Raw genomic sequence first — 24,725 nt, forward strand, 5'->3', positions numbered from 1 at the left:
CTTCCAATGCATCAGGCTTGGCAGGCGCTGCTTTGCTGCTCCTGGGTGAGAGGCACAAAGACCCAGCTGCTTCCATGTGGTTGGGGAAGAGCCACACATGTGGCTGGGGAAGGGTGAAACAAGAACATTTGGACATGCACTTCAGCAGGACGAGCACCATGCAGTGCCTGACGCCAGCAGGGAATGTGTGCACAGACAAATCCCTGCTGCTGGCAGGGCACCAGCCAGGAGGGCCCTGGATCTGGGCTGTCCATGGCAGGGCTGTGGCCTCACTGGTGACAGGACAGCTTTGAGTGGGGTGGGGGAAGTGAGGGTCCCCCTGAGGCAGCACAATAATGTCTGGGTACAGTGGTACAATGACCTGCCACAGAGTGTGAGTACTCAGACGTGTTGGGACTGGCAAGGGCAGCCACTTTAGAGCACAAGAAGTGCTGTGAACATGCCCTTGTCCTTTTTTTCCCTCAAAGTAACCTGCTTACTTCCTCATAAAAAATGGCATCTAGTGCCTGTCCTACTCTGCACCTCCCCTACTGTCACCTACTCCTCACCCCTTCCATGCAGACAGGACATTTCACTCTTGCTCATCTCTTGTTTGAGTGACAGTCAAGTCAGTGTTGGTTTGGAGCTCTGACTGTCACCACGAGGCTCTGGGGGGATGTTGCAGCCCAACAGCTCCACCACGGACCCCAATCCTGAGCCAGAGCTTGGAGGCCAAGGTAGGAAGGGAAAAATCAAAATGTGAACAGTCACATCTCTAATTCCATGTCCCATTTAGTGAGCTGTGGATCTGTGTGAGCATGAGCTCATGCTGTCATGATGTCTGTGAAGGGCCCTGATGGTAACTCAGATAAAAAAACCTCAGGGCTGCTGGGAAACCTTCACACCAGAGTCCCTGCAGAGAGAATTCCATTCCTTCTCCATCTCCCACCAGAGAACTGGAGCTGCAGCAGTGACTGCTCAGGGGCTTCTGGGCTTTCCAAACACCCGAAACAAACATAAACCATCTCCTCAAGCAAGAAGACAACTCGATCACTTAAAACTTTGGGGTTTTTTTTCCAGTTTTTATTGAGTGAAAATGTCAAACCTTGCATCAGTCATGCAAAAAAAAAAAAATCAAATAAATAAAACACATATATTAAATTTCTAATAGCACTAAATTCAAGTGGAAAAATATTCAGTTCTTAATAACGCAGGTGCTGAAGAGACCAGATTCAAGTAAATCAGAGCACACCATCCTGTTTAGGGTGTTTTTTTTCACTTTCTGCATTTTTGTCTCAAAACCTATATATATATCTATATATCTATATATATGTATATACATATAGATATATACACACACACATATATATGTGCATACATATTATTTTTATATTTATATATATACACATACATATTTATAAAACATTAAAAAGAGCATTGGTGGTTCAAGCATTTATTTCCCCCCCTCCCCCATGGAAAGAAAAAAAACAACAACAAAACAAAATAAAATTACACATTTAAAATTCAAAATGAGCTAGCAATGGCTTATAGTCCTAGTGTGCAATATGGATATTACAAAAGGCTAGAATCCTCCCTCATTGTCTTTTTTTTTATTTTTGTTTTTTTAAAGTTGTTTTTTTTTTTTTGCTACATTGGAAAATTTTTTTGAAATTTTTTTTTCTTTACAAAATTCCTTCCACGCAGACTTTAATCCAGTTGAGTTTGTGGCTAGAATGAACAATCTAGTCAATAGTTTTTATTTTTTTTTTTTGTTTTGTTTTGCTCTTCAGCAGTGAATGGTAGCAGAATCAGGAGGGTCCACCTCAAGGTTTACTTTGTTTGGTTTTTATCTTGTTTTGGACAAAATAGTTCCATTTCCTCTCTCCTCTTTTCCCCTCCTTATAGAGCCAGTTGAATCTCCCTCTTCCTCTGGTCATTCTTTAGACAGTCCCATTGATCCGAGAGCTTGGAATGACAAACCACCTGCTCTGATGGGGTCCTTGGGCTGTTGAGGCCCTTGTTCAGAAAAGCACTTAAGCTCGGGCTTAAAACCTGGGCCCACTCAGAGTCATCTGCTTAAGGGTTTTGCTGAATTAAAGCCTGAACATGGCAGAATAAAAAAGTCGGGTTCAACTTTCTTTTGTTGTTGTTGCAAAGAGAGACAGTGTAAGAGTTACAGGAACAGGACTGGGAGAAGGACGGGGTCAGGCTGGCCAGGTGGCCACTGGACCCTCCCTGGGGCCAGGCCCTGCCCAGGGGGCACCTTTAGCAGTCGCCTGCTGGGAAAGAACTCTCATCCCCTGCACCAGCTCCTGCAGAAGAGCTGACAGAAGTCTGGGAGAAGGGCTGAGATGTCAGGGAGAAGTAGGATGCCTGGGGGGAGAAAATGGTGTGCATAGATAAACATGGGCCCTTCTGGCACACTCAGCCCCACGGGACGAGCGACTCGGGGCCCACCCGGCTGCTCCTGGGATGGGGCATCCTCTGTCCAGCACTGCCAGAGCCACTGGACACCTCTCACCCCTTCCTCCACACACTTCTGCTTTCCCCACTCTTGTGCAGTGACTCAGTCCGTGGAGTCTGGTGAGATGTGACAGGGGAGAGGCCAAACCCCGTGTGACAGTGCAGGTTCCCAGGAGCAGGGGCAGAGTGGCCCAAGGAAACCCTCTGGTCACCCCTGGCTCTGTGTCTCCGGGCAGGACACGCTCCCAGGAGGGCTTGGTCCTCTCCCACAGTCACTGACAGAGATCCTGTTGATTTTGGCGGTACAAAATAATCACATCTGCTTTGCAAGATGTGGCTTGTGTTAATCTAAGGATTCCTCCTGGAGCCCATCACCATACTATCTAAGTAGCTGAACACAGGGAAAATGTACAAGTACAGAACCTGCAGCAAATGCTAGTAAAGTAAAATCTTTTTGCCCCATCCCATTTTGAGAAATTCCAGGGCATCATTCCATCATCCTGCCCCAGGAACGTGAGCTTCATCCTATTCAAGAATGGGGTTGTGCTAGGAAACACACAGCTGAGGGCAGGGGATATACCAAACAAAACAAAAACAAACAAACAACAACAAAAAAATCCCTATAAAAATAAAAGCCACACAAATAGCTGATAGAGGAAAAGAACTCCAAAGAATTAAATAAACTACAAACTAGTGATAATATTTCATTTGTTTTCATTTGTTTCATCTCTACAAAATTCAAGTTAGAGTTCGGAATCGTGCAGGTCCGGTCAGTGCTGGGAGTGTGAAGTCAGCCTCAAACCACAGCATTAAGGCCCCCCCTCCCCTGCCACCCCTACAAACATACACTACATTGAAAGAGGAAAAAAAAAAAAAAAAAAAAAAAAAAAAAAAAAAAAAAAAAAAAAAAAAAAAAAAAAAAGAAAAATAAAGAGAGAGAGAGAAAAAAAAAAAAGGAGAAAAAAAATTGCACAAAATTAACCATATGTAAGGGCTATCCAGAAGGCAGGTGACACCTCCCCCTCCACCCCTTGGCATTGGTGGTTTCTCTTTTGTTCTATATATAGTAATAACCTTTACAGGAAAAATACTGTACAACTTTTTTTTTTTCCTTTCCTTTTGAAACATTAGCTGAACATTCTGTCCCCACATTTACACAGCTGAGCTGCTTGTTTATAAATCAGACCTGATCTGCACCAGTTCCTTAGGGAAATAACAAAAAAAAAAAAAAAAAAAATTAGCAACCTAAACTTCATGAGGCCTTTATCTGTTCAGGGTGAAAACAAATCCTAGGGATCCCTTAGAGCTGAAGTGCTCATGGAGCTGAGGAGGGGAGAGGGTGCCTGCATGGTATTAAAAAAAGATTTTTTTTTTCTTTTTTAAAAAGGACAAAGCGCGGATTAATCTGGTACATTTTAAAACTGGCACCAAAATAACTATCACAATTAATTCATACAAGTCCTTCTGGTGCCCTGGTGTGTGTAGACAAGCCCTTTCAGGCTCAGGCAAGGATTTGGGGTCAAACAGCTACTGTCGCTCCTGCCAGAGTCTGGGACAGTGTCCTGTAGTGTGAGCTCCCAGACCAGGCCAGGAAAAGAGAGCAGGGAAGAGCTTTGGGAGCAGGGAAAGCCCGAGCTGCTGGAGGTGGCAGGTCCCAGCACAGTGCAGTGGCAATTGCTGATGCCCAAGCCCTCAGCCCGACCTGTCCAGGGGTGCCCAGACCTGCAGCAATTCTTGGGGGGCACCTCCCCAGGTCTCTGGGCTGTGGGGCTGCAGCAGGGTCTGCGCCTGCCAGAGCCAGGTCCTGCTGCAGAGCTGGGCTGTCCCTCCCCAGAGCTGAGCTCAGCCCTGCCAGAGTCCCCTGAGAGTTGTGTCCATCACAGGCTGGCGTTGGCAGCACAGGGCTGGGACCAGGGCCTGGGGACTGGGCCTGTCCTGATCAGGCTGCCTGGGGCAGGGCAGGGCCCTTTCTCAAGGCTCTGTGAGTGACCAGGACGCTCCTGTGCCAGCTTGGAGTGCTCCTGTGCCAGCTTGGAGTGCTCCTGTGCCAGCTTGGTGCTCCCTGTGCTGCACCACCGGGCAGGGGCAGCTCAGCCTCCTGAGATGGGGATACTGAAGCACCACAAAAACGCCTCGCCCTCCGCAGAGAGGAAGCACCTAGGAGTTGGGATGAGATGGAACTGGATGGCAGAGTAACCCCAGTCCTCCAGTGTGACAGACCCTTTAAACTGCCTGCTGTGTTCTTCCCAGGTTACTTCAGCTAAATCCCTACAGTCAGAACAGCAGGGATGAGGAGAGGTGTCCTACAGAGAAAGTGTAGACTGAGAAAGTTTTACAATATAAATAGCATTCAAAATTATTATCATTAACAGTAAAAAGGATCTGGAAGAACAGAGGAGTGTCCCATTCCCACCCCTGCTCATTCATTAATGCATCCTCATTTATGTGACAATAAATACCCACTCCCACCCTGGCTGTCTGATGCCATTTAATGCTGGAGAAAGAAGGGGGAAGGGTGGAGAGAGAGAGAGCACACTCCTCACCCCCTCCTTCCCACTGGCAAAAGCTGAGCTACTTGTCTTTGTGACACCAATTCCTTTAATTTTATATATGTGTGTGTGTGTGTACATTATATAGAGAGAGACACACACACAAATATATATTTGTAAAATTCATTACCTCTTGTTCCCACCCACCCCCCTCCAAGAAGTGGAGATTATTATTATTATCGTACAACTGAAAACATAGAAAAATAAAACCCAGAAAGAAAATTGGGGGGATAGAGCCCCACCCATAAAAAAGGGTCCCCAGATGGGCACAGGCCCCACACACCGTGCAGGGAGCAAGGAAAAGCAGCAGATACCCTCAGGGTTCATATTTTTACCCAAATAAAGGGTATTTTCTGCTGCATCCTGCCCCCTTGTTCCGGGATCTGTAGAATGAATGGAGTGATGCAGCACCAGTCCTGCTGCCAACCAATCTCTTCTGGGGCCTGGGGAGGAGCAGAGGTTTCCTTCCTTCCTCTCTCTCATTTGTGGCACCGAGTTTGTTTTTCATTTGCCATCCCCATCTTTGTTCTCACCTCGTATGGGGTCCTCTTAGTAATTCTGTGTAAGAGAAAAACCAAACCACTGCCGTTGCTGTCTGTAGGATTAAGGAGAAGCTGCTGGAGCAGCGGTGGAGGCTGAGGCAGCAGCCGGAGCTGGAGCAGGGGCAGGAGCTGGGGCTGGAGTGAGGGCTGGCTCGCCCTGTGGCCTGGAAGCATCGCCATGGTCTGTGGAAGAAGCACCCTCCTCTGGTTCTCCATCTTCTTTAGTGGCCAGGCCTTCAGGGTCTGGCAGCGATTCTTCAGAATCCGTGTTCAGGTCTTCCTCCTCCTCATCCTCCTCATCATCATCATCGTCATCCTCCTCTTCATCATCCTCCTCTTCTTCATTCATCTCCTCCTCATCGTCCTCTTCATCCTCTTGGGAAGAGTCGTCCTCGTCCTCCACGTCGGCAGAGCCGGGCGCCCCCGTCCCCGTGTCCTGCGGCGCGGCCCCGGCTCTGCTGGGGGACGGGCCCTCGCTGGCCTCTGCCTGCTTCTTGCTGAGGTCCAGGGAGTCACTGAGCCCCACGCCAGCCGCGTTCTGCAGGAAGAACAGGGAGCTGTTGTTGTCAGTGCTGAGGTTGAGGGAACTGTCCAGGTTGATGGAAGAGTTCTGGATATCATACTCAAGAGTGGAGTGGGCAAGGCCCTCGGGGCCGGGAGAGATGGCAGGCAGCTCCCCTCGCTCCTGCTTCTCGTGCTTGCGCTTGTGCGAGTCCATCTGCGACATCCCCACCACGGTGTGCTTGCAGCCAGGGTAGGTGCAGTGGAAGTGGGAGCATTTGAGTTTGTACTTGCAGTCGGGCACCTCGCAGTCCACGCTGGAGCTGAACTGGCAGAAGCCGGCGGCGCTGATGACGTCCTGCTTGCCGTGGTGCTTGCGGTGGGCTGTCACCTTGGTGCTGTCAGTGCAGCGGAAGCCGCAGCGCAGACAGTGGAAGTGTGTGCTGTTGCCAGAGAACTGACAGTCTGGGAAGTTACAACTCAGTGAAGACTTGAAGCGTTTGAAGTCATCCAATACCAGGTTGTCGACGCGGTCGTGGTGCTGGGCGTGCTTGTACATGTGGGTGCGGCCACAGAACTTGTAGCCGCAGTTCTCCCGTGTGCAGTGGTAGTGGGTAACCTTGAGAGAGAACTGGCAGCTGGAGTCCTTGCAGTCCTCGTAGAGGTCGTAGCGCCGAAATCCCTCCAGCATCATCCCTTCATCCAGCATCTTGCGTGAGGACGCGGTCTTGCGGCGCTTGCCAAACGGGGACATGTCCTCAATAATCCAGAAACGCTTCTTGGCCCCCGAGGCAGTTGGCATAGTGATGGTGTTCCCTGAGGAGAGAAAGCGCAGAGCGGTGTTGCTGACAGCCAGGTCTCTCCATCTCCCAGCCGTCCTGGCAAGCTCTGTGTTTGCCAAGACACAATGCTGCAACTGTTCCCACCCCGCAGCTCGTCCCTCGAGCTCTAAGGGAGCCTGATCTCCAGACCCTGGGCGAGCTGATGCCTGCTGGACATCCCTTCCTCAGTTTTCAGCATATCCTGCCTCCTCTCTGATTGTTGCTCGGGCAAACCTGATCTTGTACAAATATTAACTGTTGCTCCTCTGGTTTGCTATTTTCACAGTTTCTCTTGCTTCTTAATTAATCTCTAGTCCCATTTTCCTCAAATCAGACTTTAATAAGGAGGAGCTGCCTTGTTCCAGTCCAAGGACTGAGGTGTGTTACTGCAGTTCACTGGAGTGGTAAAGAGAGTTGCAGTGTGTTAAAAGCTTGTACGTGTGCACTGATTTCCCCTACCTAGGCTCTTGTAATACACTACAATTGCCAAGGACAGGCAGGAAGTGAAGGAAGATCCCATGCGTGATTAAAACTGCAACGGGAGGGGGTGGAATTTATAGAAACAGGATGGACTTTGGCCAGGAGACTGCAACATCCCTCACTGTAATGAGCCCACATATCACAATGAGTGCACTTAGAAAGACAGATGGACAGATGTTCAATGGGGCTAATTCTCATCATCACTAGCCAGTGGACTCTGAGAGAAAATACCAGTTCTGCAGCATTCCCTTGGGTCTCAAAAATTCCACAATGCCCCTAGTATAAATAAAGATCCCTCATCTATCTTCCACTTTGATTCACAGGGCCAGCATAACTGGCTGGTGCTCATGTCCCCTAGGATCACACTGACATCAAGGACTCGACCTCAACGTATCTATTAACTTATTTTCTCCTCTGCTTGCTGTTTCCAGAATCAACCCACAATCTCCAGTATCAACATGCAGCACAGACAAAGTTGGAGGCAAGAATTTCTCACCAGGTGCAGAACTGCGAGTGTAATTAGAAATTATAGCTCGCAACTAACACGTAATGGCTTTTTTGACTCTCTTCCTGCTGGAACTGCCACCTTCTTAAAAGAGGCACAATTTGTGACACACAGTGCAGTCTGCATCCTTGTCTGGGAGACTGAAGGGACAGTCAGTGCAGAATCACTTCCCTCCTGGCAGAGCACAGCCTTTACAGGTGCTGACCCCTCGGGGACCACCCTTCCAGAGAAGGTGGTGCCCACTGAAGGAAACCTCCCACACAAGCCAGTGGGAGTGGTGGCAGGAACCTCCCCTCCCACGTGCCTGGGCCGTACAGTTTGTGGGAAAAGCAAAGAACAAAAGGTTTTTCTGCACCATTTGTTAATTAATGGCTCTTGTGCTCAGACTCTGGACACCAGCTCAGGCCATCCATGGTGAGACCATCTGAGTGACACAGTGGAAACTGCACGCTGAGGCTGATTTAACCAGCTACCAGTGAAAGAATAACTTTCTGTCACTGGAGATTTGAAATTGGCAGGCTCCTAACTACAGAATCTGTGACCAATTTACTCTCTGCTCCCCCCTAAACATCTGGTATTGTAAAATGCAGTTCTTCACTCCCAGCCAACTCATGTGAGTGCAGCGGTGCCTCGACAAGTCACTGCTGTCCAGATTAACTCCTTTTAATAAAATGTAAATTAAATTTAATAGTTTTTTTTCAAACCATCAAGTTCCTTAGCATTAATTAATAAATGCTCATATTGCCTGTTTTTGGATAGGAATATGGGATAACCCATTTTGGAGAAAAGGCTCTGGATGGGAAATAAGTAGAATTTAAATCTGACCTGTTTAAAACTCTGTATGTACACAGCTTTTAAGATAGTTCAAACAGATGTGCTTAAAACTTTAGTTGAAAACCAATTCTGTTTTGTCATACAGGCAAACTTTTGGAGTAAGGGCATAATGAAGAGAGATGACACCTTGGTGCACTCTCCTCTTTTGCCAATGTTCAGTCCCTGCACCCTGTGGAAGATCACAAGCCTCAATGGATGTGATCTCCACCAAGTCTCAATGGTGTTTTCCATACGTTTATTTCTTTAACCACTAATACTGTCAGCATTCACCAAACTATACCAAGGTAAGAACAAAAGACAGTTAAAAATATTTGATTAGAGGAAGCACAGCACAAGGTTAAAATGTTTTGGGCTGCATGCAATTCAGTTAAAAGAGAAGCAGAGACAGAGTTTCTTGTGAATGTTGTTAATTGGCACACACTCCTCTGGACAAAGCAAGGATCCTTCTCCTGACAAGTCCCTTGAGAAAAACCTATGAACTGGAGTGGGAAACCTGAAGTTGGTCCTCCAGCCACACTCCCAACCGTTGACCTCAGATTTACATATTACTAAAACTGGCAGGAAGAATGACTGGGACATTTGTAGGCTGCCAGAAGCCTCATAAGTGTGAACTTTAAGCACAAAGATGTCCTTAATTAACTAGAAAAGAGCTAGGAGTCGGGAAAAGAAGCCAAAAATGAGACACGCCCTAAAAGCCATTCCCAGATGGAATGAGAATATCCAGCCTGAGACATCTCTGATCTTAGTCACACATGGGATCGTGGCTGCTTAAAACTGAAATCTATCTGCATTTTCTGCAGCTGATTAGAGCAGATATAAATAACGAGTGTGAGAAACAGCTTGACCTGTCTGCTGATATCATTATGTGACACTGCCTGGGCTTCATTCCTCATCCTGGGAAGGTACCCCTGAACTTTGTGGCTTCATATGAAGTTTGCAAGATCAATTGAAACACAGGACCTGGGTACCCCATCAGACATTGACCTGCTGGGATGAGTGCAGCACACTATGGCAGGCACTGCCTTGGGTGGCCTGGAAGATCTAACCAAGAAGTCCAAGTCCCATTTAATGCCACATGAGCAAAAGTTTGCTCTGTGTCCACTTTGAGTCTGCCAAGACACTAAAAATGCATTTTAACTGTGAGTTTGTTAGGTTTTTCTCATAGTTAGGAATTGGTGGCAATTGCTCTCAGTTACCCATCCAAAAAAATCTGTGAATGGTTGGCTGTGGTTTGGTTCCCCTTGGTTACTGTGTCAGCAAGGAAAAAGAGCAGGCATGGATGGAAAACATCTGATAAGGCACCGAGTGACCTTTGCTGCTCTAACAACCCAAAGGTGCAGAGAAAAAAAAAAACACGGGCAGGGTGAGTGGGGATGGAGCTGGGCACAGGACACAGAGAGAAAGCAAAGAAGTGTTACCTGCTGCATCCTGCACTAAGGGAACGTCACTTTTTACTGGAGGTGGAGTGGCAACGATGGGCGCAAACCCAGCGGTGCTGGCGGCAGGCATGACAATGCCTCTGCTGGCTCCCAGGGTGGCACTGAGCAACGAGTATGAGAGACAAGATGGAGAGAAGAGATAGGGGAGGCTGGGAAGGGGAGACCTAAGCAGGGCTTGTGAGAAAGATGGAGGCAGAGATGGTGGTGGAGGTTGTGGTGCAGTGTGGGTTGCATCATCGGCAGCAGCGGTAGCGGTAGAAGGAACCAGGCAGCCTGGAGAATGTGGAGAGAAAAAAAGAAAGGAGAAAAAAAAAAAAAAAAGAAAAAAAGAAGAAAAGAAAAAACGATAAAACAAAACCAAAACAAAAAGAAAAAAAAACATACACACAAAAAATAAAAACAAAACAAGAAACAAAAAAAACTGAAATGAGAACCCAAGAGCAGAAGCAATATGATGAAAATGGAAAATACATTCACAAATGTATGGAACAGAACTGTAACAGAGAAGAAACAGAAGGTGAGGAATTGACAGCACCAGGAAGAGGAGAGTTGTCTCTGCAGGAGGTAAGGTGGCTTTATGGTATGGGGGAAGAGACACAGGCTTCCAGGCAGGAAATTCTGGATTCATCTGGCCATTTTGGTCCTTTTTTATCTATAGGGCTGCTGCCTGCTTCAGTTAACAGCTGTGAGGGTGCTCCAGCACTGGGGGTGGTGGAGCTGCTCCCTCCCTGGAGCACTAGCACTGGAGCCACTGCTGACACACAAGAGAGTGCCAGGAGCCACTGCCCCACCAGAACTCTCTGGAGGTGCCATAATGTTGTGGGGCCAACGCCAGGAGCCAGCAGTGCTCCTACAATGTGACTGTGCTGTGATGGCCTTTATCCGGGGTGGGAAAGAAAACCAGGAAAATGTGTATGGAATTAAAGCAGACTGAGGCAGCCTATGCAGAATATCCCACTTAACCCTGGGAAGGACAGCTGAGAGATCCTGGTCATTAGAATTCCTACCAGGTATCTGACTCCTGACAAGCTGACCCTGTAATGCAGGGCAGGGGGAGATGGCTCTGCACAATTCTGGCAAACAGGGCAGGAACTTACTTCCCAAAAGAGGGGATGAAGGGGGTCTGCTCTGTGCAATTGCACAAAGTGGAACAAGAGTTTTTGGGTGAGGAAGGAAGCTCAGTGAGCTGCTTTTAGATGCTACTTTCTGAAGATGTGATAGGTTTCACTCCCTTGTATGTCCTATCTGCTGTTGTACTTCACCACTACAGTAAAGTGCCTGACTCTGGATGCTGCTTGAGGAAATACAAAGAGGTACCAGAGGAAATGCCAAGTACAGAAGGGGCCCACAGCCCTGGTTTGTATTTTTAAATCAGTATTAAAATAGACCCAACCCAACACCCAGGATAAAAACCTCTCTTCATGGGAGAAAAAGGTATGCTGCTAGTTCCTGGATGCTCGAGGTGTGTATTTTGATGGACCTCTTCTCTCAGGTGCTTGAGAGAGCTGGATTAGTGTGAGGCACTACTGCAGCTGGCACAGTGTGTACTTTAAGGTGCAACTGTTCCCTGGCCTCTTTTTATGAGTTTATCTCCCAGGAGAGCAGGCAACTGATGATTCATTTCACACACACCCTTCTCCCTTACCTGCTGATGTACTTTCATTGCCCACTGGAGTGCTGGAGCAGCTGCGGTCCATGTTGGAAGATTCAGAGGAGATGCCCCCAGGGCTGCAGCCAGTGTAATCCATGTACTCTTCTGTTTCAGTGTCCATCATGCTTGGGGGTCCCTGAAAGGAAGCTGGGGTTCCTGATGAGGCTGGGCTGGGTGCCATGCTGCCAACCTGGGGGAGATTTTCATTTCTTGGAGTGTGGCCAATAACCTGCAGCAGGAAAACAAGACGGGGACTTTTATACCAAAAGCAAGATATCAGGACCAAAACCATCTGTCTGCACGTTTATCTCCCTGTGCCACAGCTCATGAGGGATAACTGGCACATGCTTGTGAGTGGAACCCATGCACTGGGGCCAGGAGCATGAATCCTCCTGCACTGGGGGCTCAGAGCATTAGACCTGGCACATGCATCCTGGAATGTGAATTGTGCTGCACTCGGGAGCCGGGAGTGTTAATCTTGGCAGCAGCTTCCTGGTGTGTGGATTCTGATGCGTTCACAAAGAGGAGGTGTTAACGTTGGCATTGCCCCCTCACTGTGTAGGTCCTGCTGCAGTCAGATGCTGGAGCCATGCCTGAGTCATGTCAGTGCCAACACTGCATGTGGATCTACAGCTTCAACACGAGGAGTTACCTGAGTAGGAACGCGATCAAAGTTCTTCCCCAGCATCCTTCTCATGTGCTTCCTGGCATGGGATGTCATTTGGTGCTTGAGCAGGAAGGAGAACTGGCAGCCCTCTCGGATGCAGTGGAAGTGGCTGTTCACCTGGTTGTATTTGCAACCTGCAGACACAAAACCATTTAATGTTAATTGAAGGTACCGAGAGGAAGCAGGACCAGAGGGGAGACAATTGGACAGGATGGGGCTGCTCCATGTGAATGTCTGATGGACTGAACATCATCAGTGGTCGTGGGTTATTCAGGAACAGTCTTGAATGAAAAAACCCCAAACCCACAATCTAGACCCTGCTGAGCAACTGCAAGACAAGATTACAGTGTACAGAGATCCAAGACATGACCCTGAGCCTAGTCCCATCCCTCTTTGTGCCATTATAAAGGAAGGAACATTGCCATTACATCTAGTAGTGCCTAATGCTCTTCAGTCTTAGCTAGTGCCTTTTCTTTTACAACAAGAACAAAACCAGGACATTTAGCTGTATTATAGAAGCTACAATCAAAATACACGCTCATAATTAGATTAGAAATGAAAAGTTCTTTTTTTTTCTCCCTCTAACTGCGCTCTCAGAAAAGCAGTCTGATAGCAGCTCTAGCTCTGGACAGTGTGTGCTCTGGTCAGGCAGGAATGAGCCAGGAAGTGTTTACTGCCACTCCAAAACTGTTGTGTAATAGGGGCAGCTCCTGAACAACAAGCAATTCTTGTGGGTTCTGGCATACAGCACTTCACACTCCATGTGTGCCAGGCGTGCACAGATCATTAATGGACAGCCCCAAACAGCCACAGAGCTGATAAACAATGGCTTGTCACAGTTCAAACACAGCTGCATCAGTGATCAGGATCTGCTGCTTCCCATCCTCCCTTGGCCATGCACAGAGGTAGAGACCTACAGACAGTCTCACTTTTACTTATCTATCTACATCCATCCACCTTTACTTATATATGTATGTTTCACCTCTCTCTCCCCAATCAAACACACTTCTATGATTATACACACAGAAACATACATTGAAAAAATCTCTCATGTGTGTTCAGTAACGCTCACAGCCCTTAAAACAGGCCAGTCCTTTCTGCACCTGCTATTATAAATACACAACACAAACCCCAGGGATGTACCCAGATGCAGAAATGAATCCACATGTTGGTAAAACCATACACACCTACACCATCCCACCACGCTGCCTCTATCTCTGCAGGCAAATGCAGGGTGCTGGCGGAATGTGTGTCTCCTGCACAGCAGGGCCAGCCCTCAGGCAGATGTGCATCCTCTGCATGCATGTACCCCACCCCTCCCAAACGCTGCTGACACAGGCAAAGGCTGCAGCTGCCTCAGTGCAGAACAGCTCCTGACTCACCCAGCTCGTGTGGAGCTGACAGCCAGCGTTTCATCTGCAGGCCAAGAGTGTGTTTGTTTGGGTCCCACTTTCCCCACCCCGCCCGCCCTCCCCATCCCTGTGCTCTGGGACCGGGAACAAAGAGTGCTGCAGGACTGAACACACCACAGAGGGCAGGTGAGGGCTCGCCTGTTGCCAGGGCACCCCCGTGGCTGGTGTCACATATCCCTGTCCTGCTTTGTCTAGCCCCTGCTGTCACCTGAAACACCAAACGGTGGGTAAATAACAGCAACTGCTGAATCTACTGCCAGGTGTAAACAGGACCCAGGTAGGCACTGGCTGTTGACAGTCATTACCCTGGTTACCACAAACAAACTTCCATTTGGGTACAAATTCTTGATCTATTCAAAGCTGAAAAGTTTTGCTCTGGCTACTGTGGCTGTTTTCCTGTAGTGGGAAGGAACAGCACCCAGAGGTGCTATTCTAAACCTTGTTTGGTTCCAGCCTTTGTTCCAAACGGAGTGATAGGGAAAACTGGGCCTTACTTGTCATTTGACTCTCAATATGCTGCACTGGTTAAGAAAAAAAAAAAATTTCTCCTAAGAGCACCTTTAAATTTCACCCAACACAAGCAGTACGTCTAAAAGACTACAAAGTATGAAAACAAACAAACACACACACACACACACACACAAAAAAAAAAAAAAAAAAAAAAGAGGTTTTGACAATTAGATAAAAAGAAGAAAAAAGAGGAAGCTCTATGCCCAGACAAATTCATATGCATAATTCTCTATAGTACAGTTTTTATTCATTTACCTTGGGTCTATTTGTGAAAACATGCTTCAACCAGACAGACCAGGCACTGCTTTATGTTTTGTTGCCCTTCTTGTTCAGTGATTCAATGACCAAACACTTCTTAAGCATAACTTGCAGGTTCTAACCTATGGCATTCTTGGCCTGGCCGTGGGACACACCACATGAGAAACAGAACAAAACTCACCTAGTCTGCCACATTCTTCCCGCTTGGTGAAATACTTGAAGCCGTTGGCTGCCCTTCTCTCTGCCTTCTCGTGTTTTTTCACGTGCCAGGGCAGCTTGGTGGTGATGTTAGTGACAAAGTAGCAGCCAGGACGCAGACAGTGGTAATGCCCTCGCATCCGGAATTCACAGTGCTGGAGGGGGCACAACGGGCACGGGGCTTTAGGCACCTCTAAAACAAATGCACTCCCAACCTCCTGCCACTAATGGTGTCCCTTCTGAGGTGTCAGAGGGGCCTGCACTGATGCTCCAGATCCCGTTTTATCTTCTACAACTTGCCATGCACCTTGTTCCCTCTAGAGCCTTTCTACAGTGCTGTTGTGTACTCTGTAATACACCATTCTGTGCTGAAATATCCCAAACCATACTCATGGCTTTCCCTGCATTCATCACAGATTCACCACAAATCTTTATTCCATTTCATTTTGTGTCTTCTCAGATTATTCTCCCTCCCTTGTCCACTCACCCGAGTCAAAGAAACACAAAAGCATCAATGATTTCCCATTTGATAGAAACCAATGTTTTTCCAGACCACGTAATTATGATTTCCATGGTTCTGTAGTAATGCCAAGAAAGCCACACACAGCCTCACTTCTTGTTGGGGAGTCAGTCTACCTGACCCTTCCTCTCCTTCTCCCCAGTCCTGCCAGAACACCACTCTGGGATGGCTCTTACCTGGTTGGGACAGAGACACTGCAGGGAGTAGTAAGCAAACTGGTCTCGCACATTCACCAGATTATTGTTGGGGTTGATGTGGTCCAGGCAGTGGGATTCTGCTTTGCCAGAGGTTTTGCACACATACTTGCAGTTCCCAAAGAGACAGTGGAAGTGGAATTTGTTGGCATACTTGCAGTCTGTTGCCAAGCAGGGATCACTGGAATACATCCAAAACCCAATCATCACCTTCACTCATTTCACACATTTGTTTCTTTGCCAAGATTTAATTCAAGGGGAGCCCAAGCTGAAGCCTCTGTTCCAAACATGGCCCACAGATTTCCCATAGCCACCTTCCTCTTCAGGGAAATTGAAGCTGGCAGCGTTACTGCAATTCCACCCAGCTACTGCACTTTCTTGATTAGGATTATCAGAGCACAGCAATGCATGGTGGGTTCTGTAGTCTTTGAGGGCCACTCTTCCAATTTAAAGTTCAAAGGAAACACAACTCTTGGGCGTGGCCACTGCAGGACGCCAGGGATTCCCCTGATCTGACAAAACCAGCACTGCCCCTCCCATCAGCTAAATGGGTTTGGTGCCTTCTGCCCCCACTCAGCCCAAGGATTTCTGCCCCAATAACCCTTCATTGTCAAACACACTGCAGAGATACCTGTATTTCTGCACAGCTCTTGCAAGGGACAAAACAGGGATCAGTGATAGATCACCAAGTTTATTTATCTTCTAAACTCATGCCTAAAAGCGCTCTCAGATGCACTCAGAAATCTTAAAAAGTATTTCCTAGACTTTACAGAACTAAATTTTCTGTGAGATCAAGCCCAGAGTACTTTCTAGACAGATTTCTCAGTGGGTGAACAGAAGCATTGCAGCTCCAAGGAGAGGTACAGAGGGGACTGCAAGGCTGGGGAGGATAGAAGGAGGCAAACAGCAGCAAAAACTTACTTCTCCTGGAACTGGAGAAATCCAGGTTTGACCTGAGGCTTGGCATTCTCCAGGGAAGTCGTTGCCAAGGGTGAAGCTGCCAGGTTAGGCACTGTTGCTGGGATCTGAGGCATCTGGGGTATGGTTGAAGCCAGCTGCTTCCAAGCAAGTAGTGTAGGAGCAGAGGGCATAGCAGCTGGATTTGGAGTGGGCACGTCAAGGGCAGGAGCACTGGCCATGGTGGCAGAAGCAGCAGATGGTGATGAGGGGGCCAGTGAAGCCTTATTCTCAGTAGCAGTTGAGAAGGGAGACTCAGAGTTGCTTTTCACAGTTCCACCTTCAGTTCGGAAGTGAAAACTGCAAAACATGATACTAATTCAGACATAAATTCTTCACAGTTTCATGTAATTTGATTAAACATCAACAAGAATGTGGCAGGAGCCTGTAAACAAATTAGAGAAACCCCAAAATCACTGCAGTCACTGAGATCAGCTCTGAGGCAGCTTCCCAGGGCTGCTGGCAGGAGCCAGTCATTTCCTGCAGTGAGCCAGAGGGAACCATCCAACAGGAGAGACCAACTGTGCTGGCAGATCTGTCTTAAAATTTGCAACATCTCCTTCCCTATAACCCCTTCAGACTCAGGCAGGGGAATGGCCACTGAAGGCCCTACTCATTCTTTACTTGGATATTCCACTCCATTTAAAAGGAACCTGGGGTGGCCTTGAACCATAGTGTGCATTGCAGAGCTTTCTCAAGCCCCCCAGGCCTCCTGCCCTGCTTACTTGGCGTGCTTGATGGCTCCATCCAGGGTGCTGAAGAGGGCTCCACATTCCTCCACCACACAGTGGAAATGCACCTTGTGGAGAAAGTCACACTGGGCATCGCAGAAATCCTTGGTGCCAAACCTGGCCAAAAACAGACAAGCAGAGATCTTAGGGAAGGCCCCAGGAGAGAAGTGAAGTTGGAACAGATTTTTTTTTCTGTGTTTTTCAATTCTATTAGCATTCCCACAAACAACAGTCATTCCAGGGAACCTAGATCCAGAAACCACCCACCCCCTGCCCTGGATAGGAGGGTCTCCCCCAGATGGGAGAGATGAAGCATCATCTAAGCAGCAACTACAGCCTGTTCTGCAGAAATACTGCACAGCACCATCCCTGATGTACAGAACAACAACCCTGCCATGCAAACCCCAGAGCAAAACCCACCACATTACCCACGAAATGTCTTGTGTTATCTTGGAGCAAATGGCCAGCTCAGTGTGGTGTCACTGCTCACCCACTGCTGGGATTCTCCGGACTTTAATAAGTGCAGTACAAATACACGTGATTTCAGGAAACTCCAGAATCACAGGGAACCAAGAAAACAAGTAAGAAACACTGGCAGGAAGGATTTGAAACTTAACAAGGGAATCTTGCATAATTAAGGTACAACAAACTACAGTTGCTCTGATGAGCAGGAAAGCAAGAAACAAACAGCAGCCTGTACAGTCCCAGGAGGGACCTCTCACCAATGGGAGGGTAAAGGAAAGAGAAAAAACTTGTACTGGAGAAGGAAGGTCTGTGGATATACAACGTGTCAGTTATGGCTTGCAGGGAGAAGAGGAAGGAAAGTAATTGTGGGGTAAGAGAGAAGAAACCACGTTATTGCAAACTGAAGGGGCTGTTTTATCAGAGACAAGAAGTGTTGAACCTAGAAAGAAGGCCTCCCACAAAAAGGGAGGTGATGCATCAAAAATGGCTGCATTATAAAATTTGTTATGGATGAGAAAACTAAAGACAAAGCAGAGAATTTGGGATGTAGTGAAGACCTTCTAGAAGGGCAGATAAATGGACTAATTCGAAAAATGTAAGAATGCACAAATCAGTCAGTCTGGATGATGTATGTCCCGAAGTGCAATGGAAATTAACTCCCAAACTGATTACATTACCATTTGCTGGGTTTTAAGCCATAGGGAAGTGGGAGGTACTACATAAGTGGAAAAAAAAAAGAAATTAAACAGTCAAGGTACTGGTTCTTTGAGGGGAAAAAAAAGACAAGTCATCTCTTGCAATTATCATACCTCTGGCCTTAACTTCTCCTTTCAGTAAAGTAATGGAACAAATATTAAGAGGGAGGAGAAAATCATTAAACATCTAGAGGATAAAGGAACCATGAGCAATAAACAGCATCAGGATTATAAAGAATAAATCTTGCCAGACAAATTTAATTGCCTTTTTTGATAGAATTACAAAATTAGTGGATGAAGGGATGCAATATATTTGGATTTTAGTAAAGCATTTGATTCAGTCTTGCATATGCTTAGAATGAATTCCAATTGGCCTGGATGTAATGCCACCTCATGGGTTGAAACTGGCTGAGGGACCATAAACAAAGGCTGCTGACAACCAGCACCACACTGAGCTGGGAGGAGGAGGCATGGTGTGAGTGCTGAGAGGAGGACTTGGGTTAGCCTCAGTTTATTTAACATCTTAATTAGTAATCCAGGAGTAAAGAGCATGTTTATGAAATTCACAAAGATACTAAACTGGGAGGAGGTGGCAATACCAGTGCAAGAGGAGGAAAAGAGCACAGAGAGGTTTGGCCAGACAAGGGAGAAGGGTCAGAACAGGAGAATCATGTTTGGAAACAGACAACAAGTACACCTGGGCGTGGGGGCTGTTTAATACACTGGGGACTCACTAAACAACGTTAAAAGCAATTCTGTGTCATAGAGGATAATAAACATGGTGCCATACATTACTCTGTGTAGATACAAACAAATGGTGAGCTGCCTGTTTGGGGGCAGGAAACTTGTTCTGTCGGGAGGGGGGAAATTCTGCCCCATCCAGGGAACACCACGAAAGCAACAGGACCCACGGGCAGAAGGGACTAATCCAGAGTCAAATCAAAGGAAGTAAGCCTGGTTAAATGGAATGCTGAAAGTTTGGGACTGTCTGAAGGGGCTGAACTCCAGCTGCAGAGAGGGATGATCTGCTGTGGTTCAAGGGGATATAAACAGAGCTGCAACAAAACTACAAGAAGTGGAATTCAGGCTGCATACCACAGAAAAGGCTGTGACATTGACACTTACTAGGTGGTAGAATAATGTTCTCAGAGACAAGAAAATAGCCACACTGCCTGGCAGAATTACAACCAGACAGGACAAAATGCAAATGGACTGCAGGGAAGGATCTCACACCAGCCAGGGGCTGATGCACTAGAAGATTTTCTAGTCTTCTTTATTAAAGCCTGTGATTCACAAAGTATGCACTGGCATTTGTAGGGGATTCTCTGTGTCAGAGCACAAACCCATGTGCCTGCCTGGGTGTATCTGTGTGTCTGTCTGGGCATGTGTGTGCATGTGTCTGTACGTGGGTGAGCTCTGTATCTGCTCCATTTTCCTCTTGAGTCTCCTCAGCAGCAGAAAACATCCCAGCTCCCATACCCTTTTCCTTATTCCCATGCCTCTACATCCCCAAAACTTGTTTTGTTTCAGCTGAAACACCACAGGAAGCATGTCAAGGCTGCAGTGACCTGTGTGTAGTAACTGGCCACGGTCTCACACAGGTCCAGGGCTAAGAGCTGCACTGGGACCCCTGGCCTTGCACAACAGGGTCATAAGGAGGAGCCCAAGGTGAAGTCCAGGATAACAGAACCACATGAAGATCTGTGCTTCTATTTGGTTCTCAAGATCCCTTTGCAAAAAAAATCTACATGGGCAGGTATTTCTTACCAGCCATTAACACCTGGTGCAGGTGGGTAGTGTCTGACAGAATTAGAATTTTCACTAAACAGAACTCTGTGTTCAGGGTGAGCCAATGAGTCAGACACTTTGCAAAGGAAGAACTTTTCCCTTTCCCTCTGTTCCCAGTTCCATGCTCTCCTTACCGGCGCAGGTACATCTTCCATGGCTCAGAGAGCTTCTCCTGGACAAGTGCCTTCACTGCCTTGCCCAAGTACTGGCTTGGCTCCCCAGCCCCAACCTGGCTGCCTTCACCTTCCATCTTAATGTTCAGCAGGTTGCCAAGGCTGGCGCTGGTCTTGGACATCTGGAACAAGAACACAGACACTGCATCAGGCCCAGCACACAGACACAGACAGGGCCACCCTCAGGACTGTCCCACAGAGAGCAGTGTCTTCACAGATTAAAAGAGAAGACAAAAAGTCTGTGCAGGCCACTCCAACTGCATCAATAAAAGTAACACCTCACTTCTGCATCTTCCACCCAACCACCATGAAGCACTCAGGTGCCCATTGAATATTTATTCATGGATCTTGTTGAAGTAATGAAGCATCATGTACTTTATCCATGAGGAAACTGAGGTGAAGAGAGACATCTCCTATTTCACTGTGGAAAAGGTGTGTGGGTTTCAACAGGAATAGCCCTGTGTGGCTCCTACAAATTGCTGGTGATGGAACTGGTATACTCTAATTTTATTCAGTCATCCCAGCCACAAGGATGTCTCCTTTAAAGTGACTGAAGTGTGAAGGTAGAAGGATGAAAATCTCATTCAAGTGGAGAAAAATTCTGTCTCAAGTTCCTGGAAAGTTCTTACTAACTTCAATAATAAAATAATGTCACTTTTCTGTGCTAAATGGACAGATCCTCCACGAAGCAGGACTTGGACTCAATCTGCATTGCATGAAAGGCTTCAAATAGAATCTACACAGAGAAAGTTTAGAGGTCCAGCTGTATGATGTGCAGGACAGAAAAATGAAGTTACTCAATCCTGCCTAGAGAGAAAATTTTCTTTTGGAATAAATGCACAATTTCCCAGACTCTTTCTTTCTCTGTTGTGCTCTCAATTACCTCCAGTAACAACAGCAAATTTCACAGCATGAATAAAATGCAGGATTGGGCCCAACACTTGCACAGGAAACTCCACCCTCTTGAGGGTCTAGAAGCCCTTTATAAATATCAGTTAATTAAGCCTGACAGCCCCCTAAATAAACTGCAATAGGCTACAGGAATCCTGGTTATTTGAGGCTCTCTTAATGCCCCCTGAAGGTAAAGCCCCTGCTGCTGTGTGGAGACTGCAATTCTTTATGGCTGGAGTCAGGAATTCAGGTCATGTGTTTCCACTGGTAATTCCATTTCTGCAAAGGGCTCTTTTTCCTAGAAAAACAGTGAAGGATTCCCCCATGGACGGAAATTGTGTACAGCAAGAGGAAGAAGCAAGTGTGATGTCTTCCTGAGCAGACTGAGCTCGACTCTGCAATCTTTAGTCTTGGAACTGGTTCCATCAATCACACACACAGTGGGTTCTACTCCTTGCTGCTTTATCTCATTGGTTAATCCCAGTCCTTTAACCTGACTCTTAGTTTGCACCTGTGCTACACTTGCTCTGCACAACTTAAAGACCGTTATGTCAGGCTGCACACAAAGAAACGCTTTTTTCTAAACGTATACTTAAATCACATATCCTGGAGATTTTTCAAGTGAAGTCTCCAGGAAGGAGAATTTCCCTGATCTGGGACCTTCAGAACGACCCATGACCCCAGTGAGCAGAGTAACTAAATTAATTTGCTCACTAAAGAAAGACCTGCATATTTGGAAACACTAAAGGGACAATACAAAGGAACAAATCAGAAATTAAGTTTAAAAGGGAAAATGAAAACCCCAGTGTAACAGAGAGCCAACGGAGGAGAAAAGTGACATAAGGATAAACACAGAAATTAAACAACACAGAGAAAAAACAGTGATAAGAAAGAAAGGAGGTGGGAGATTAAAAGGCAAAGTCACTTTGCCCTCTCTTGAGGCCTCGATGCATGTAACACCCGGAGCCAAGGGGATGGCAATAGTTCTGCCTATAAAACCTATCACATAACAGAATATTAAAGCATGGCTCAAAGGGTGCCCTGATCTCTACTGCAGTTGTACACAGTCACAAAATTAATCTTGGTACAGTAGAATTTATCATGTGAAAGAGAAATATACATTTGAGATGATGTATAATTTAACAAAAAAAGTAAGGAAAAAGAAACTGTGCATTATCTAAAATAAATTTTCTAAAACACTGTAAAGGGGACTCTGTTAGATACCATTACTCACACCAGAAAGACAGAAATTGATGATTTTGGTTCAAAACTTCTAATTTTTTCTTCTCTTTCATAAAAACAGATTATTCTCTCCCTCCCCAAATGAAGGAAAATGTTTTTAAGTAAGTAAAAAAAATGAGTAAAGAAGTTGCCAGGTTCTGAAAACAAAAACAAAACAAAAACCAAAACACCCCCCAAAACAAACAAAGCAACCAACCCAAACCACACACCCACGCAAAAAAAAAAAAAAAAAAAAAAAAAAGAAGCAAAGAAATAGAATAGAGAAAGAAAAGAAAAGAAACCTTTTGGAGCCTCTGTCTAGAAAGGATGGGAAAAAAAAAAGGTGTCAGAGGCGGCAATATATTTCTTCAGCCAGTTCATTAAATTAATTCGTAAGCAGTGGCTCTGAAATTATACCCGATGAAAAATGGTCTCAAAATTTAAATGGTACAAACTCATCTTATTAGAGGCAAAACATTAAAAAACAAACACATCTCTTCCCCCCCTTCCCCGCTATCGCGGCTTTAATTTCTCTTGGTGGGGGGAATGAAAGGCGTTTGATGGATGGCTCTTACCTTATTCATAAGCGAGGATAAAAGAGATGAATTTGCCGAGACTGTGTGGCCATTTGATTCATTACTGAAACACACAAACCAACAGGGTTTAGTTAAGATGTGCACAGGGACTGTGAGCCCTGAGATTAATCCTTCTCCCTTCAAGCTGCCTCACTCCTCACCTACTACATCCAGAGGAAAAGAATGATGCCAACCCTCCCTTGGGCAGGCCAAACCCGTTTACTTGTGCTGGCCAAGAGGGACAGAAAGAGGGTCCCAGGTCTGCAGAATTTAGTTCTTTCAACTACTAAATGGCCCAGACCTCTTCCCCCAGTGTTCACTCCATCACAATTTAATTGTTAACTCATGACCTCCCCCAGGTTTTACCCTTTCATCCTGTAAGAACTTTCGGAAATATCCCAAAAATACCACAAAAGCAGGAGGGATGTTGATGAAGGCTCATACTGCCAGGGACAGGGGTCCTCTGGGCAGTAAGGAAGGCAAGGCACACTCCTGCACTGAAAGGCAGCCTTAGGATCTCTGCAGTTGCTCCAAGTGCTGGACTCCCAAAGGGATGCTTCTTTAAATAAGGTATGGACAGGAATGGATTCAAAGGTCAAAGTGGAGCTCACTTATCCCCAGGATCAGTTCCCCTGCACTTTTCCCACACAGTACAATCCCCAAACACTCCTGTTGTCAGCAGAGATGCTGGGCAAGTGGGACACATGGTTTGGGATAGGTGCATTCACATCTGCACAACCATCACCATAACTGCAGAGCAGCCTATGCCAGACCCTGACATCCACCTGTTTTGTGTGTCCAGATTCTCTGGAATGTGCTTCCCTTAGCCCTGACTCAACAGACTCCAGCAGTGCAAATGCTGCTGCTAAGAGCGTGCTGAGGTGTGGCACTGGGGCAGTTTCAATCAGAAATTGATGACAAGAGAACTAAGTGAAAACAGCTTTGCCAGTGGCTCCATTTTCAGAAGGGAGCACAAGAAGTGAAGCTCTTGTGGAAGAGTCAGTAGGTGCCTGTGAGCCCAAAGAACCATCTAGAGAACATACACTTACTGGGGAGCAGAGTGAGCCTGCCTGCCTCCCGTTTTGGGGTGTCCCAACTCAAGCACTGTGAAGCTGCCTTTCACCAGCACGCTGTGTCCTCTTGAATTACAGGTATGGAAACTTCCCTAAGCCTGATGCTGGAAGTGTTGAGCGTGCCTGCCTGCCCACATCTCTCACCCATGGTCCTTGACACTCAGGTCCAAGCTGTGCTCCTGCAAGGGGTCCTGACTGGTGGCAGATGACGGTCCCATGGCCTCTGCAGGTTCCTGCTTCACCTGAACTGGATTGAACCGTCCAGGAGGTGCTGGTTGTCCATTCCCTGCTCAAGAAATACAGTGAAATTAAGTGCAAAAATTACATTAAAAGCACGGGTCTAAAATGAGGTTACAACGGCAAATGAGTAAGTTAAACCGTGGGCATCAGTGCCTAAGTGGAAAAAGCAAAGAAAAAGTGTTGGGGGGGAGGGAAGAACTGGGATTGCTGGTCAGCGTTTATTGCCAAGTTGACATGATGGGTTCTGACGTCCACTCCAGCGTGGAAATTCTTCAAGTGATAATTATTGCAAAATTATGTCAAAGTTGTCCAGGCTATGGGCCCTTTAAAAGAGAAGGGCGGAAGGAGCGTGGGGGAGACCTGATTCTCTGCACAAACTGTCACAACTAATTT

General features: G+C 46.7%; 1 protein-coding gene across 6 annotated transcripts in view; it reads right to left on the reverse strand.

The window, feature by feature from the left end:
* Positions 1-2,266: 2,266 nt before the first annotated feature.
* Positions 2,267-24,725, reverse strand: part of CASZ1 (castor zinc finger 1) — a gene marked incomplete at its 3' end in the record, with an annotated part of 102,125 nt that continues 79,666 nt past the window's right edge. For 5 of the 6 annotated variants that reach the window (XM_083876829.1, XM_083876826.1, XM_083876827.1 and 2 more), the window contains 10 exons: positions 24,237-24,378; positions 23,020-23,083; positions 20,294-20,454; positions 17,206-17,328; positions 16,445-16,780; positions 15,506-15,704; positions 14,793-14,964; positions 12,417-12,565; positions 11,759-11,993; positions 2,267-6,850 (listed from right to left, as the gene is read on the reverse strand). In XM_083876829.1, the coding sequence (XP_083732955.1) occupies positions 5,595-6,850; positions 11,759-11,993; positions 12,417-12,565; positions 14,793-14,964; positions 15,506-15,704; positions 16,445-16,780; positions 17,206-17,328; positions 20,294-20,454; positions 23,020-23,083; positions 24,237-24,378 (2,837 nt within the window). Of the gene's footprint in view, positions 6,851-11,758; positions 11,994-12,416; positions 12,566-14,792; positions 14,965-15,505; positions 15,705-16,440; positions 16,781-17,205; positions 17,329-20,293; positions 20,455-23,019; positions 23,084-24,236; positions 24,379-24,725 lie in introns of those variants that run through there. The other variant, XM_083876831.1, reaches the window with a different exon arrangement.

Source organism: Zosterops lateralis, assembly GCF_965231275.1.
Source record: "Zosterops lateralis genome assembly, chromosome: 22".
Classification (NCBI taxonomy): Eukaryota; Metazoa; Chordata; class Aves; order Passeriformes; family Zosteropidae; genus Zosterops; species Zosterops lateralis.